Source organism: Anguilla anguilla, chromosome 11 (assembly GCF_013347855.1).
Source record: "Anguilla anguilla isolate fAngAng1 chromosome 11, fAngAng1.pri, whole genome shotgun sequence".
Classification (NCBI taxonomy): Eukaryota; Metazoa; Chordata; class Actinopteri; order Anguilliformes; family Anguillidae; genus Anguilla; species Anguilla anguilla.
The window spans coordinates 10,372,731-10,388,411 of NC_049211.1; the positions used below are offsets into that span (position 1 = coordinate 10,372,731).

Sequence of the window (15,681 nt, forward strand, 5' to 3'; positions counted from 1 at the left end):
CTAATATTTCTTTTACAGTTAAAAGCTAATCTTTATTTTTATTGTTCAGAAACAGTTTGGTAGGTTCAGCAAAACCTTGCCAAACTGAGTTTGTGAAGGAAAAGTGTTTACTTGCACATAGAAAATGAAGACCAAATGTTTGACAGGCCATTGATTATAACTGAGCAATGAAATAAAACACTGAAATGTTTTATTATCTTAGCAAAATTTAATGAAAAATACAACAGTGATTCTAGAAAAAATAAAAACCTTCCATATATACATAGAAAAGTACACATCAGCACATTTTCAGAGATAGAAATCACCTCTCAGCTGAGGTCAATTGCAAACTGGGGAAAAAGCAAACGGTTGCTTGTACCCACTCCCTTCATCAGTGTAGTGCTACATTAGGAAGCTATCTAATGCTGACCCCTCTTCCAAGTGCAAAAGTGATCATTTGTCTTAAAAAGTAGTAAATGGTCCACTAGTGAACCAGTGCCTTTCCATTGTCAGTATGTAAACATCAGGAGTGCAGTGGTGCGATGCGGGCACAGCTGTGGGGGGGGGGGGGGGGGGGGGTTATGACACTGAACCACCCCAGCATGTGCAGTTAACAGTCTGCGCGCCGCTAACGTTAGGCTGTGGCTCCACTCACTTCACCACCTCTGCCTCCAGGTAGCAGAGGCACAGCTGGTCTTTTCCCATCAGGATGATGGAGTCCCCACTGCAGTGCCAGCTGAGAGACAGGACCTGGAAATGACCTGTCGGTAGTGGGAGAGAGAGAGCACACATGGGCAGCCTGGTGAGGAACACACTCATCTCTCCCTCTGGTTAGTGCATCTGAGATTGATTGGTCAGGGCTTTTCTGCAGTGACTCAACCTCATTGTGAGAGGAGCTCCACTTGCATGGCTGGCCTTGCCCTCTTGCACTTAGCAAGGTTAGACTGACAACTGATCGGATGATAGCGCAGACTATACGGGCTCCCGACCAGATCAGTCCTCCCAACTGTCCACTTGATTTCACGCACTGAAGAATGGATCTTGAATCTTGGTATAATTATCTGTCTATACTGCAGAGAAACTGATCTGCAGTCATTTCATAACTGCACCATGCAGTGAGGAAAAGGGGAATTATCTCATACCTGACGAATTCAAGCTGACAGTACCCAAATTTTTACGTCATGTCAAAAAGCAATATGGGGCCGGGAAACTAGTCGGATGGGTTCAGAGCAGTAGCTCATGTGAGTTACACCATTAAGCCCTAAAGCTTTTCTGACGATTCGGTCTCCATCTGAGGAAGACAAAGGGGGGCTGCTGCTCGTGTACTGTCCGCCCGCCCTGAGGGAGGGGGAGTCCTTACCTTCCACAGGCACCTGCACGGAGACGCACCCGGCGGGGGCCCACAGGTACACCTTGCCGTTGCCGGTGCAGAGGGCCAGGCGGGGCCGGCGGGGGTCCCACTGGAAGCAGCGCACGGGGCCCGCCTGCTCCAGCACGGCCAGCAGCCGCAGCTTCTGCATGTCCCACACCCACACGCTGTTGGGCATGTTGTCTGGGGACGGGCACGCGATGGAGAGGATCATCAGGTCTGCCCCTCACTCTGACACCCTACCCCCGCGGCTGCCCAGAGCAGCGCCAGGCTGCCCGACCGGCTCCAGCGCCAGGATGTCCCAGCGGCACCAGCACCGAGCCGCTCATAATCCCTGGATCAGCCCAGGCATGGGGCTGCTTCCACCCCGGAAGGATTCCAGTTAGCTCAGGGCTCGTATTTACAGAACAAACGTTTAGCATTTTGCACGTTGGCTTCTCCTGGCTGCCTACTAGGGCTGGGTATTAACAGTCCCTCGCGACAATACAATACAATTCTGGATATACTGGACAATACTGGAAGAATACAACACATATCGCGATACACATGGGTGTGTGGATTTTGAACAATAACAACAGTTATTTATTGTGAACAGTTAAGGTTCTTAAAGAACCCATGAAAGACCAGCCCAGGGCAACAAAATGACACAAAATGACAAGTCCAATGAGCTCCCACCCATTACATTTCATTATAGAATGCAGAAACAAAAGAAATTGAAACCGTTATGAATGCTTAGATTTAGATTTCACGCTTCAACAGTTTCTCATAAAACAGCACATAATAGGTAACAGAAATGTGCATATTTAATAAATTCATTTTTAAAAGCCAGAATCATGCTGATACGGTAATTACTGTATCCATACATGGACCAGCATGTGCAAAGTTGCGATAAATTGCTTTATCACTATTTTGGTCACAGCCCTGATTAATTTCATATAACTCATCTGACAAGCAGAGGCATTTTAACATTCGCCTGTGGGTTCTGATGTCACTAAACGGATGCTTACCGTTCTTGGTCGACAGGTATCGGTTATCAGAGCTGAAAGCCATGGAGGAGACCCCGATTTTGGGATTAGCTCGATCAGGGTCAGGCTTAACCACAGGAACCTGGACAGGCAGTGGACTGATCTCATCTAAAACAGGTCAGAGGAGAATATCCATCAGCCAACACGAGACATTTACATGCAGTGCACACACAATATTCTTTATAATCAATGATAAAGGTTATTTTGTATTTTAGCAAAATATCTGCATACACTAAGCAAAACACCCAAGGTCCCTCCCAACCCTGCACTATTGGTATGCAGCAGAGAACCACCACCACAGAAACACGTCCTGTTTTACTGTGTTCTCATGTGACCCTGCTGCGCGGCGTGTGCTAACCAGCGCTTTCCTGTTAGTCTTGTGACCTGCGCTAAGAGCCTGACAGTTCATGCAGGAGCCACTGCTGCTCGCAGCACTGAACACAAGCACCTCAATGCAGAGGCAATGGCAGGTCATTTCAAGGTCATCTGTGTATCAAAACGTTCAGAAGAATGATTTATTGCATGTGTTTTGCAACATTTTACTTGGGGGGGGGGGGGGGGGGGAATGTGCTCAACCTCCACAACCCATGCCTATGCAGTCGTGCCCCCAAGATCAACAATACTGATAGGTTGCTTTTACACTATAATAGCAACCGAAGCTAATACATCTAGTTATCACTAGGGAACAGACACACGCTGTGAAAGACTGCACTCACATTTGCTCTGCGTGCTGAAGAGGGTGCTTCGCATGGCTAGCTGCTGGTGGATGGATAGTTCATCGCTGGGCAGCGCTGGACGCATTTCCACCTCCTTGTAAACGACCTGATCACAGACAACAGCCAACAATCACTGACATTCCTTTCGTATGAGCTGTTCTAATATAATATCTGTATTGTAATTTGTCAGCATGTATCTTTTGCTATCTTTACAAATAGCGTGCCAGGGAATTTTTAAATCATGACAACACATTTTGGAACTGCAGTAGCACATGTAAATCGTACATTAACTTTAAGAGAAAAACATGGCTCGCTGCCTAAAAAATACTTTCATTAAATTTTTATTAAAATTCATCACACCCATGACAACAGAAACAAAACCTGTGGCAGTAATTACTTACTGCTTTTGAGTTGCTGATGGTCGCAGGATGCTCAAATTCAGTGATCTTCTTCCAGGTTATGTGGTTGAGAATGCGTACCTGTTCCAGTTAAGAGGAGACAGTCAGTGAGGTGACAAGGCAGTGAGCATTTCAGTCACAAGGCAGCAGGCAGGGAGAAGAAAGCAAGCGCTAATCTAATGAGTGAAGCACAGGCCTTGTTGCTACCCATAATGCAAAGCGGCACCAGCCACCTTTTCATCGTAGCTGCCGATGGCCAGGAACTGGCTGCTGGGGCTCCAGGCGACGGACTTGACGCCCAGCGACCACTCGTAAGCGCTGTAGGTAGAGAGCAGGCGTCCATCCAAGGAGTACAGCAGGACCTTGTACTGGAGAACACACACGCAGGCAAACAGTTGCACATAAACACATGTACACGTACGTACAAGGACACGCGTACATAGACATACACACACTGTAATATAAGGTCTGCTAGTTGAAAGGTGCTAAAGATGAGGCAAGATAATTCTTTTCCACTGCTGTTCTATCAAAAAGCCATTAGGCATCCTAGCAGATCTTTTTTCATATGACAATGACAGTGGAAAAACTGCAGTGAGCCAATTACTTCTGTTTGGTTCAGGTTATAGCAGCAATTTCCGCATGAAATCACAGGGAGATAAAAGAGCCCATAACAAACATTACTATAAACCCACTTTAAACTGTAGCTATCATGCCCAGTGTGTTTGTCCTTTAATATTTCAACATCACTACCTTTGTACTCAAGTTCAATGCGTTCTTCCTGGTCTAAGAGGGGTCACAGTGTTGACTGCAGTGTGGTTTCTTACCTCCAGACAGGTGTCCCACACAGCTAACACACAGCCGTTAGGGGACCATTCCAGCCCACTGAGGTCCTGAGTCTCTGTCTCAAAATGCTGTGAGGAACAGTAGTGAACAAAGTCATGACATCATAACCACGCTCTCCACCTTCCAGCTGCCTCAGGGTGAAGCCACACAGAACGCCATGAAGCCACCTGACGCCGCGCTCGCCTCCTACAGCTGGCCGCTTATGGGCGTGCTTTCTATTTTTAACACAGCACGTTTTTCAATGTGTATCGAACGTATACACTGGAAATCCCCACACAGCAATAAGTAACGAGTCCTCCTTTAGAGAGCTACGTGGAACTGGGGACAGTTTACACATTGGATCTTTAATATGATTGGTTATCTCGTCGTGTTCCCCATCACTTACAGCTCTGTACTACAATCATAACTGACACTGAGGTACTGCAGATATACTGATTTCAGAAATAAGGACGTGAAAAAGTTACATGATTTCAGAAATAAGGACGTGAAAACAGTTTTACTAAACACTGAGCAACAGCCTACATAACAGCTAAGCTTTTGGGAAGGCTACGTATTTGAAGATGCGTGTGAGATTGCAGAAGTAGTCCTTCCTGACTGCGTTTCGATGCGCCCTTATTGGCCGGCAGCGCCGCAGGGAGGAAGGAAAGGGTGGGGTTATGCAGGGCGGCAGCTGTCCGTAGAGCGTTTCCTCCCGGCCGCGGCGCCCTCCCCCCAGGCTCACCCGCAGCAGCTGCCAGTCTCCGCACACAAACAGGCTGATGTAGTCTTTGCAGTCCCGGCGCTCGGCCAGCGCCATGTAGCGCCCGTCCCTGCTGAAGTCCACCCCTGTGAGAGGCAGACACGCACCACACTGAAGGGTCACATCCGCCCACTGGCCTTCCCTAAACAAGCACCAACAGCCCAGGCCCAGGCTCACTTTACAACACTGACATAAACCGGCACTGTGTCTGCGTGTATGCGCCATATCTCAGCGTGATGGATATGATTTAAAGCACGCGTCCGTGACCTGCTCACCTGTAAGATAGCACGCTTCCTTCACCTGTATGTGTGTCAGAGGTATGGCCCCAGTCTAGCATAAGGCACATGGTGTATATTTCCTAATTAAATAGCTGGACATTCACGTGACCAATTATAGCAGCTCGTTTAATGGAGCAACAGAAGTGGGCTCGATATTTAAGTCTGCTTCCTTACTTAGCCACCACTGTTTGGGTTTCTGCCACAAACAGAACCTGCAAGCGTTAAAAAAGCTGGTGTTTTCAGAAGAATATGTGAGAAAAGAGGTCAGGTATTTAATACAAAGTGGGCCTAGAGAGGTCAGAGCATTAGTTTACCTACATGTCAATGCTGTGGCTTGGTTATTTTTACAATGGGGATAAGAGAAGCCTCTGTCCCACGCAGGACACTGGTACCCAATAACTTTGCTAGATGCTGACAGATAAGTTTTATAAGTATGCAGCATTCATACAGAGAGCTGCAGCTGTCAGCAGACAAGTGCTTGGCTGGCAGCGCGGGGTCCAGCCCTCAGGTCACAGGCCAGGAGACATGATTCACCAGCAGCAGGACTGCTGCTACCCTACCCCTGCGTCTCCCTGGACCCTGCGTGCCTCCCTATAAGCACACACACATGTATCCACACACGTGTACACACACATATGCACACGCGCGCACACACACACACACGCACACACACATATACACACACACATATACACAAGCACATGCACATACACACACATATACACACTCATGTATACACACACACATACATATACACACACGCACATGTACACACACACACACATGTATACACACTCACACACACGTATACACACATGTACACAAACACACATATATACACACGTACACACACGTATACACACACACACACGCACGCATACACACACACATGCACACGCAGGTACTCACCCTTCTGACAGGCTTTAGGGTACTTGATGTAGGACACAGACTTGGTGCACAGGGACCAGACAGTGACCCGCAGCTGTCGGGGGAAGCACAGAGAGAGAGAGAGAGAGAGAGAGAGTCACTGCGGTGTGTGTGGGCGATGGCATTCCGAGCACACGGCGCCTGGCCTCCACGAGGCTGCGCTGTGAAATGCACATGGTCTCACGCCCACACGCCACCGCGCTCACGACCGGCGCATTCCTGTCTGCGTCCGGAGCTTCCATTAATCAGGAGGAAACTGAGGACAAAACCGGGTCCCCTCTCTCTCTGGTACTCTCAGTCTCTCTCTCTCTCTCTCGCAATTCAATTCTAAAATCTTTATTTGAATGAAAACCAGTAAATATTACCAAAGCATAGCAATTTGCAAACAATCAATACACAGCATTAATCAAAAATATAAAATTAAGAAGTTGGTGTCATTATATGGGGTACAATATGAACATCACTGAGCAAATTGACATTCAATGTATTTTCGGTGTACATTGAGAGGTATACAATTGATGCCCAGCAACAGACCACAGAAAGTGTGGCCCCCTGACTGGTGCAAGGCGCCTTGCTATGTGAAACCCGGTACATGAGGAGATGAGGAGTCCAGCCCTAAACCCTGCGGCTGTGATTTAACAGCGGGACTATTAATAAGCTCTCAATCAACCGGCCCCTAATGAGGCCTAACCACGCTCTCTGCTCATCCGTCAGCCAGAGCTAATCCTGCGTCTCGCTCGCTCGCGCGCTGACCCACTTAGTGCGAGGGGCCTGAGGCAGACGGCCACCAGGCCCAGCCCTAAGAGCCCAGCCCTCACAGCGGGGCCCGAAATAAGATCCAGGGGTCTGGGGAACCCATAAGAGGATCTGGGGCTTCACACACGCGGAGGATCAATCATTAGCGCAAGAGTACAGAGTGCCATCTGGTGGCATCAAAAAAGATCACTGCTAGGACACACTCGCATGCTCATACACACGCACACACACGTACACTCATGCACGCACACACACACACACACACACACACACACACAAAGCACACACACACACAGACTGACCAACGTGTGTTCCAAATGACATGAACATCACTGCCTGGTCAGCAATAATGAACACATCCTTTCAGTTGGAACAGGGTGGAGGACAGAGGCTAATGCACAGTGTGCTGCTTGGATGAAGGACAGGCCGAGTGCTGGCATGCCACAAGGCATCCAGCCTTGGGACGGCCTTCAGCAGCACAACCCACATGCCAGGCGCCATCTTGCTCTGTAAAAGGGCTGTGATCTGAGATGCTTCAAGGAACACCAAGGCCTTGGGACACTGCTCAGTGTGGATGGGGAGAGAGTCCATATAGATACCTGTGGGTTTGGTTTCAAAGGGCTCAGAGGCCCCTGCCAAGACGCAAGCAGCTCAAATAGCCGCCTGTATTGTAAAATGCGATCATTTGTTACATGGTGCTTATTAAAAGGACCGATATATCCCAAAGGGCAGAGTCTGTACCGACCAGGCAGCATGGCACTGTGTAAATGCCCAAATAGGTCTGGCCAATTGGCTCACACCTATTCCACCTGTTTGGACCCATCCCAAAGTGCATGGCCTGATTAAAAGTACACACGAGCCAAAACATCTTTTTAAAAACACTGTTGGAAATGATGCATGGGTCCTCAATGCAGGCAGCTCTGAACCACTCCAATGAAATGTACAGTATGAGTTTCAGATATAGAGACCATTCCATTGACTGGGATACAGCAAAACCTATTAAAATTGTGAAACTGGAGCAAAATATGGGAGTTGCTGCTGTTTACACAGTTTTTTTAATTTATAGCTACAATCCTTTAACAAAATATTTGTGAAGGTTTCTTGAAATTATTACTAATAATAGAGATGGTAATTTATATAGGAGCCTTCACAGATCTCAAAGTTCTTATGCATGCTAGTACTGTAACTAGAGATGGTCATTATAAGCAATACGAATGAGGAAGTGTTTTATCTCGGCCATGCAGTGGCGTTACATGCAAGGCTGTCATATTTTAGTGTACCGTACAGTAAGCCAATATTACGCACATGCATACGCAGGTCCTCGGCCTGTTTATCAGACACAGATAGGAATGCTGTCAAATGCTGTGCTAAACTGGTCTGGCCCTCCGGCCAAAAAAACCGTGCAAGGTTTTGTACCGAGAAGCATGGACTCTGTGTACTGGCAGAGTGGAGTGTAATGGAGCCCCCAAGCCTCCGTGTGGCCTTGGTGTGCTCTGCTCCTGCTGGTGTAGTCTGACACTGCAGATCACTCGGATGCGCCACCTGCCTGCACGAAGGGTTTCGCTTTAAATCACAGCCATGGGGCCGTTTTCCAAAATCCACGCAAACTCTAAGGAAAGTAATGCAGAGGGGGGAGGGAGTCAGATTCTCAATTCAAAGTAATAGTCAGGTCATTCAGGCCATTGAAATTAAGTAATCAAATATGGTTTGCCACTCAAACTATTGCTTAGTGGACAACAATTACCCGTACATATCGAGTGTCTCTGTGCAGAAATGCTTCCCGCTGATGAACACCGTTTGGAATTCTGAGGGACAGCGGCAGGACTGCCGGCACATTAACATTAGAATGGCAGGAATACCATGGTGTGTCTATGGAGGGCAGGTGACAGTCACTGTAAATCCTGCCACATTGCAAAAAAAAAAAACCCAACTGATGGGCTTAAAGTGTTGTTTTCTTCCCTCACGGTGGCTCAGGTGGCACTGGCTATCCAGAATAGACACCAGTGTGATGCTGATTAGTTTGGGCCTTCAGATCCAACCCCAAAGTCTCCGATCGCAATTTCTGTTCACGTTTAAGATCCAGCTGCTTCACATCAACCAGTGGGGCTGTGTCCATCAATTCCAATAAATAAACAAAACATTAGTGCGCACTGCAATATTGAAAATCGCTGCCTATCGACCCAAATATAAATTCCCCCGCTTGCCATTTTCTGTACTGCACTTTTTTCTGTAATCACTTTAACAAATGTTTTAAGCTTAACTTTAATTAATGTTTTAACTATTTATTCTTTGATCATTGTCTTATCTAATGTTCTTCACTTTTTCTTTGTTCTTTTTGTTTTAACTCGGCAGTACTGTACAAGGGGGCTCTCCCTCCCGCTTCTCTAAGGTTTAAAGTGTGGGGACCCCATCTATCTGTGACCCTCTCTGTTCCCCATCTGAATAACGTGGAAAAATTGAAGGAAAGATACTAAATAAAATAGGTATGCCTAGTACTGTTTGTCTGTACCCCTGCGGTTAAACGAAACTCTGAAATACCTCATCGAATACTTCTTATCTACTGTCATTTTACCGACATTTAACCAGCTACCACAGAACCCCTCTCCTCTGATCCCTTCTCTGAGGAGAGCGTATCACTCAGACTAACCCAGTTGAGACGGATACCTGACTGTGGTCAGTGCCTGTGCATGGCGGGCTGTCTGTCTGCACTCCTGGTGTGACTGAGCTGGGCCATCCAGCTGTGCCCTGCCGTCAGACTGGCATACACACACACACACACACACACACATGCACCCTGGGCCTTCCCCCAGCACAACTCCATGGAAACGCAGTCAATACAGCTCAAACAGGTCTTGGGGTGCCCCCCCCCCCCCCCCCCCCCCCCCCCCCCCCCCATCTCCTCCTAGGGCACAGGGGGGTTCAGAGGGGTGCAAGTTAGAGTCCCAGACACAATGTAACACTAAACTGGGGGACCAGAGCAAAGGAAGTAGGTGAGAAATGCTTCTTCAGGCCCCCCTGCCATCTTGGCTGGCTCCTGCACTGGTAAACCTACACCTTCAACACCACCCCAAGCTAAGAGAAGCTAGCGCTCCATGCCAGGAGGGAAGCTGCTCAAGACCTTCACAGCTGTTGTTTATCCATTTAAGAAATGAAGCCAGGGATGCTTCATTGTGACCCCGGCTGTTCTGCTCATACATGCAAAATTTTAAATTGGGAGTGAACGCGATCTACTCATATGTGTTTTAGAATAATGGTAACTTACTACAGCTACCGACATAGTGTTTTGTAGGCTTCTTCTAAAAACTTTTTATACCTTTGTATATTTTAATTAATGGTAACAGTATTACACTTTTACATAACTGCTCAGACAACACACTCATCCTGGGGGCATACTGACTGACAGATCATCAGTCATTATTAGTCATACTACAGTCCTGATCTCCCTTATTATGAATTTCTGCTGTGGTAACAATTGATTTAAAAAAAACATACACTGAACAGCAGTAGGCCATCCCAATCTACCCTGTGCGAAAATGAACAACCCTGTCGTCTGCTCATCTTTTGTGTACGTGAGAATGGGTGTGGCACTTCAAGATATCTTTACATAGACCCATCTGTCAGCAAAGGATTAGGTTGTATGCATACCATATCACAAAGCAGTTTCCAAATGACCATAGCCCATTCTCCCAAAACACGGTTAGAATTCCTCTTAGTATCTGGTACATTGGGTCAAGGAAAAACCAGGAGGGTGACAGACCATTCACACCAGCAGTAAACTAAGAACCGCTTTGGTCTGCAGATTTTCTTTTTTTGGACAGCCAGTACTGTGCATTAGCAAGAGTCCACAACCACTGGCCAAGTGGGCTAATGTGATTCTAAGCAACAAGTGCAAAACCATTAGAAAGATATCAGAGTTCCCTAATGCGCTTTGAGAAAATATTTTCCGGGCTGTTTTATAACCATTCGGGCAGTAAATGGATTAACTCTAATAAAAGAGGTTGCATTTTCAGTGCTAGCCTGCTTAACACATCTGAGCCACATCTGGCACAGTTCCAGATCAGAAGCTGTGAAGAAAGATGTCGGGCAGAGATCTCAAACTCCAGTCCTGGAGGGAAACCATTTCTGCTTTTTGGTGTGTTTCTGTACTTTAACGTTGAAGTCACTGATTGGCTAAAGAGTCCCGCGCACATTGTTTCCAAGGCCAACACTTACAGACTGAAAGGAAACCACTGAGATTTGGCATTTGAAATCTCTTCTGTTTTTCGCTGTAGTATTTCTGAAATAAACCTGATAAACTGAACAGACACGGAGCTTAAAATAAGGTTTTATAAAAGTTATTTTCTTTATACACAGATAAATTATAGAAATTATTATTCCATAAAAAGACATTGAATTGACATTGAATAGTGCATGAATAGGTCAAATAGTCAAATAGGTAGAATTTTAGAAAGTAACAGCTAACTAATGAAGTTTTCATTTTGATCTTGGTAGCCAGACAGGTAAATCGACATTAGTAAAGTCAACAAGGAATATTAAATTAAGCATAGGACGTACGCATTTGCAGCTTATTTACATGATGGCAATGGAAACCAACCACTACACATATGGATACACTGCCTTAATGTATGTGCTTTAAGGTGTTTACATTACATACGTTCTGCTTTTTGGATTTAAGCAGACTTTTACTATTTTTATATAATGGTCTTCTGACATTCATTATTGGGAAGTATCAAATTCTAAATTCTCAATCATGCCAGGAATATATATATATATATATTCCCTGTGCACTGTCCATCACCCTGACTTCAAAGGTACAATAATGGTTGACATCAGGAACCTGGAGTCAACCCTGCAATTAACACTAGAGTCCTTACTTAAACTACAGGCTGAACCAAGCTGCTCCTGCCTGGACTCCCACACGAGCTAACATATCTGGGCTGATTATTATAAATCCTCATTCATTTAGCATTGCCAGCTGCAAGCAGATAACCCGTGTTGGATGAGTCCACACTGTCAGTGCACACAGATTACAGTGCTTGGTAAAGAAAATAAAACACAGACACAGTATTGAGCCCCCCCCGCCCCCCCCCCACCCCAGCAGCTGTCCCTAAACAAGTTAATTTGGCATCCTGTTTACGGCAGTCGTGAAACTGAACCCCGAAACGGACACCAGCTTGGCAGAACCTTAATGAAATCTTGAGGGGGTGAAGGTGAGGGCATTTAACTGTCACTCAGAAAGATACCCCCCTTCCCCCAAAACTTACACCCGCCACAATGGGAAAATGTGTTTTCCTTTTTAATCATTATTTCATAGGTGTAAATGTACCACTGGTATTAGAACTGCTAGCCTATATCATTCATTGCCCTGTGAATACACCTTCAGGTTAAAACAATATCATTTGTATTTTGCAAAGATTATCACACTTTAATTTTGAAACTGTCAAATTTCACACTAACTGAACAATAGCAGCAGTCTTTTTATTAATGATAACTTCCTGACCCTATTTTTCATCCATCTAATCTCATCGTCATCACAGATAGTGTAACTACATTACAAGAGGAAGTACAAGTGACAGACCCAGTTCTCTGTCTATTTTGTGAGGGGAAAAACCTTTCATTTTGTGAGACATGCCATGCCACCCCCCCACCCCCACCCCCCCATACCCAGACACAGTTGCAATCGGCCTCAGCACCTGTCAGTGATTCCTGGAGTCAAGTTAAGGCGACAGGCGACTCCTGCTGTGGCACCGTGCCTGAGCGTAATCCAAACGGCAGGCCAGCCCGTGGCAGAGCTGTGTGCCCACTGATACCATAACACACATACATGCACAGCATGCCAGACAACTGCCCTTTCCCAATACAAAATGCAGATGTGCGTGGCCAGCACAGCATTCCCTCACATGTTTCCATGTGCTTAACTGCTATTTGGTTACCGCACTATATGTGTGACCTATATACGCTAAAGCGGACAAGTTATGACCCATCACATCAACTGTCTCCTGGAATAATTAACTTGGACAACTGGCAGAGGCATTGTCAACTGACTGTAAAACAATATTCTCCATATCACAATACTGCGTCGATATTAAACTTCATGCATTAAACTACAAGGTTTGAAAACATCACATGGCAGTGACTGGTTTTTATTGTGATAGAGAATCGACATGATGTGTCTCAGCTGAGCAACACTTTCATTTAAGTATCCCAGCAAACAAGTAAAGATGCTAAATTCTCCTGAGTCAGGCAGTGAGGGGTTAAGGGTGTCCTGAGGCTGGAATGGGTGAGCCTGCTATTTTCAGGCAATTACTTAGAGGCAGCAACAGTTGACATGGAGAAGGGACCTGCTCCTCTGTCGCACTCACATGAAACTCTGTGGTGTTGAGAATGTGACGTCCGTCCGGACTCCAGTGAGAGCAGACTAGACCCGCCGACCCCTCGTCGATCTTGCAGTGCCAGTCTGGCTGTTCCAGGGACCACACCTAAAGAAGAGACATTGTGCTCAGACACAGAGAGACTCAACGGTGCTGTAAAGGGAGCCACTGACAGCACCGCCACCCTCAAATCATCCCACCTGTAACAGGCAAAATGAAAGACTGGCGCTTGCTACCTCTGCAAAGGTAAGAAGGCCCTAACGAATTAAAATACTGGCTTCAGAACTTCCAAACACTTCAGTGTTAGCTTTCCAACTTTAAGGTCAATTGTCCACCTTTCATCCAACTGACTAGCACCTGACATTATTCTCAGTTATCGACATTGGAAGCTTGGCTTTACTTCCCATGAGTCCACCAACTGTTCACTTACATCAGATACCCGCACAAATGTTTAAATACACGCGGATCACAGCGGGAAGGGGAGATCAGCACGTACCTGCACGAGTCCCCTCTTGTACATGGCACAGAGGATGAACAGAGAATCTGAGGACCACTCCATCTGGGAGATCTGATCCAGGCAAGTGTACAGTTGCAGGATCTGGAGCGTGTTCACGTCTCGCACCACCAGCCGGTACTGAACACAGGTGGCCTAAGAGCAACAGAAGTGCTAAATTAAAATGCCATACCAAGCACTCTGCTGACTTCAACTTCAGAACACATCTTAGGTTGGACAAGAATATGCGCCTGGCTTATTGCAGAAGAAATAAATTAAATGAAAAGGATATATTACGCCTTTGAAGACATGCACACTATAACACAAGCTAACTATACACATCTTGAAAATATTGTGTTCACATCCAAACTACTTGCTGTTTATTACCTTTATACATAACGTTACATTGTACACAAACACGCACACACACTTGGTTAGACTTAGTTAACTTAGCTAAAGAAATTCTCAAATTTGGGATGACACAACCTATGTCCTACCAGATATTTTCCATCCGGTGAAACTCTGCACAGTTGGTTGGAGTGCTTGAAGACTTCCGAGAAATTCATATTCGGGATGCAAGTAAATTACCCCGCTGTTAGCACTCGCTGCTGCACTGCTGTGGACAGATAGGCATTGCCTTGGAGAACAAGAGACACCTTAGCTCCAACTTATCTAACGTTGCCAAAATAACGTTAACTAATCAGCCAACTGTCTTGTTTGGTTAGCTGCCGTTAATGCTCGATGTCCTACAAAATCCTTCCGGCAAACATATGCCTTTATCCTTAAAAAAAAAAAAAAAACAAGTTTAGGTTACTGAACGTTGACTAGTTTTCTCCCACTTTTCTTAAGGCAGTTAGGGTTAGGGTCACAACGGTTTTACCGACACACAGATGACTGTTGATGTGAATGTTAATCAGTGCAGTTGCTATGCCAACGGACGTAGCTGCAGCAAACTTTCACGTTAGCTAGCCAACAAAAGATTTCCGCGAAGAAGTATGCTCGTAGGATGTGTCACAGAACTTCGTATATTTAGCAAGTTACATTTGGCGAGCAAGCTTCTGTTAGGTGGTTCTGTTTAGCACTAGCAATCCAGCTACACTGAAGAGCAGGTAGCTAATCTGGCCAGAAAGCCATGGTTTAATATTAACTAACTTAGCCTGCTAGCTAGCTAAATTAGTCAGCACACTCGCTAGCCCAGTGTTTGACTGAAATATCAAGTCCACCTGCTTGCCGTGTGAACCATTTGCTATTAAACTAGGTAATCTCGTATTTGCCTACATACTACTAGCACTTACTCAGCTGGCTAGCTAAGAGAGCTATCCTTTCCAGCTAATGTTAGCTGGCTACCTGTCTAGCTTGCTAACTTAACTGACTATATTGGCGCTTATAGACAGTGAGTCAAAAAAAAACAATAAACAGTCTATATGCTGTATATAATACATATTTACATAGCAACGTTACCTGCTTGCATATATTTCAGATTTTGATCGGTGGCAACTTGGCTTTGCTGCTTTGTTTTTTCCTAACCTCCCGTCAATTTTGATGCTTTGAGTGGCAAATAATGCATCCAATCAAAATCCTTTCGTCACCTTAGCTTGGCATTATGGGAAATGTTGTTTTTTGTTGGTTTCTTAGGAAAAAATTGTTACGTTCACTGTCGGTGTTGTTTCCTATGATTTGTCTAATAGCCTACCAAATACAGCCTAATAATCATAATGTAGCCTATATGCGTTTTAAATCAATCAGTTAATTTTTAAAGTTTCAAATGAAACCCTCATTATAAACAA

At 45.7% G+C, this 15,681-nt stretch overlaps 2 protein-coding genes across 2 annotated transcripts in view; one reads left to right on the plus strand and one right to left on the minus strand.

The window, feature by feature from the left end:
* Positions 1-186: 186 nt before the first annotated feature.
* On the minus strand, positions 187-15,439 carry wrap73 (WD repeat containing, antisense to TP73). Its single transcript, XM_035381370.1, has 13 exons — positions 15,356-15,439; positions 14,392-14,531; positions 13,898-14,050; positions 13,393-13,509; positions 6,257-6,329; positions 5,052-5,155; positions 4,312-4,398; positions 3,721-3,855; positions 3,491-3,568; positions 3,090-3,195; positions 2,356-2,481; positions 1,340-1,531; positions 187-740 (listed from the first exon to the last, which is right to left on the minus strand). Exons 2-13 carry the CDS (start codon positions 14,458-14,460, stop codon positions 631-633), a joined length of 1,350 nt encoding a protein of 449 aa, XP_035237261.1. The 5' UTR covers positions 14,461-14,531; positions 15,356-15,439; the 3' UTR covers positions 187-630.
* Positions 13,528-15,681, plus strand: part of tp73 (tumor protein p73) — a 43,374-nt gene continuing 41,220 nt past the window's right edge. Inside the window, exon 1 of the mRNA XM_035381361.1 lies at positions 13,528-13,647. Coding sequence (XP_035237252.1) covers positions 13,616-13,647 — 32 coding nt within the window. The 5' untranslated portion in view covers positions 13,528-13,615. The remainder of the gene's footprint in view (positions 13,648-15,681) is intronic.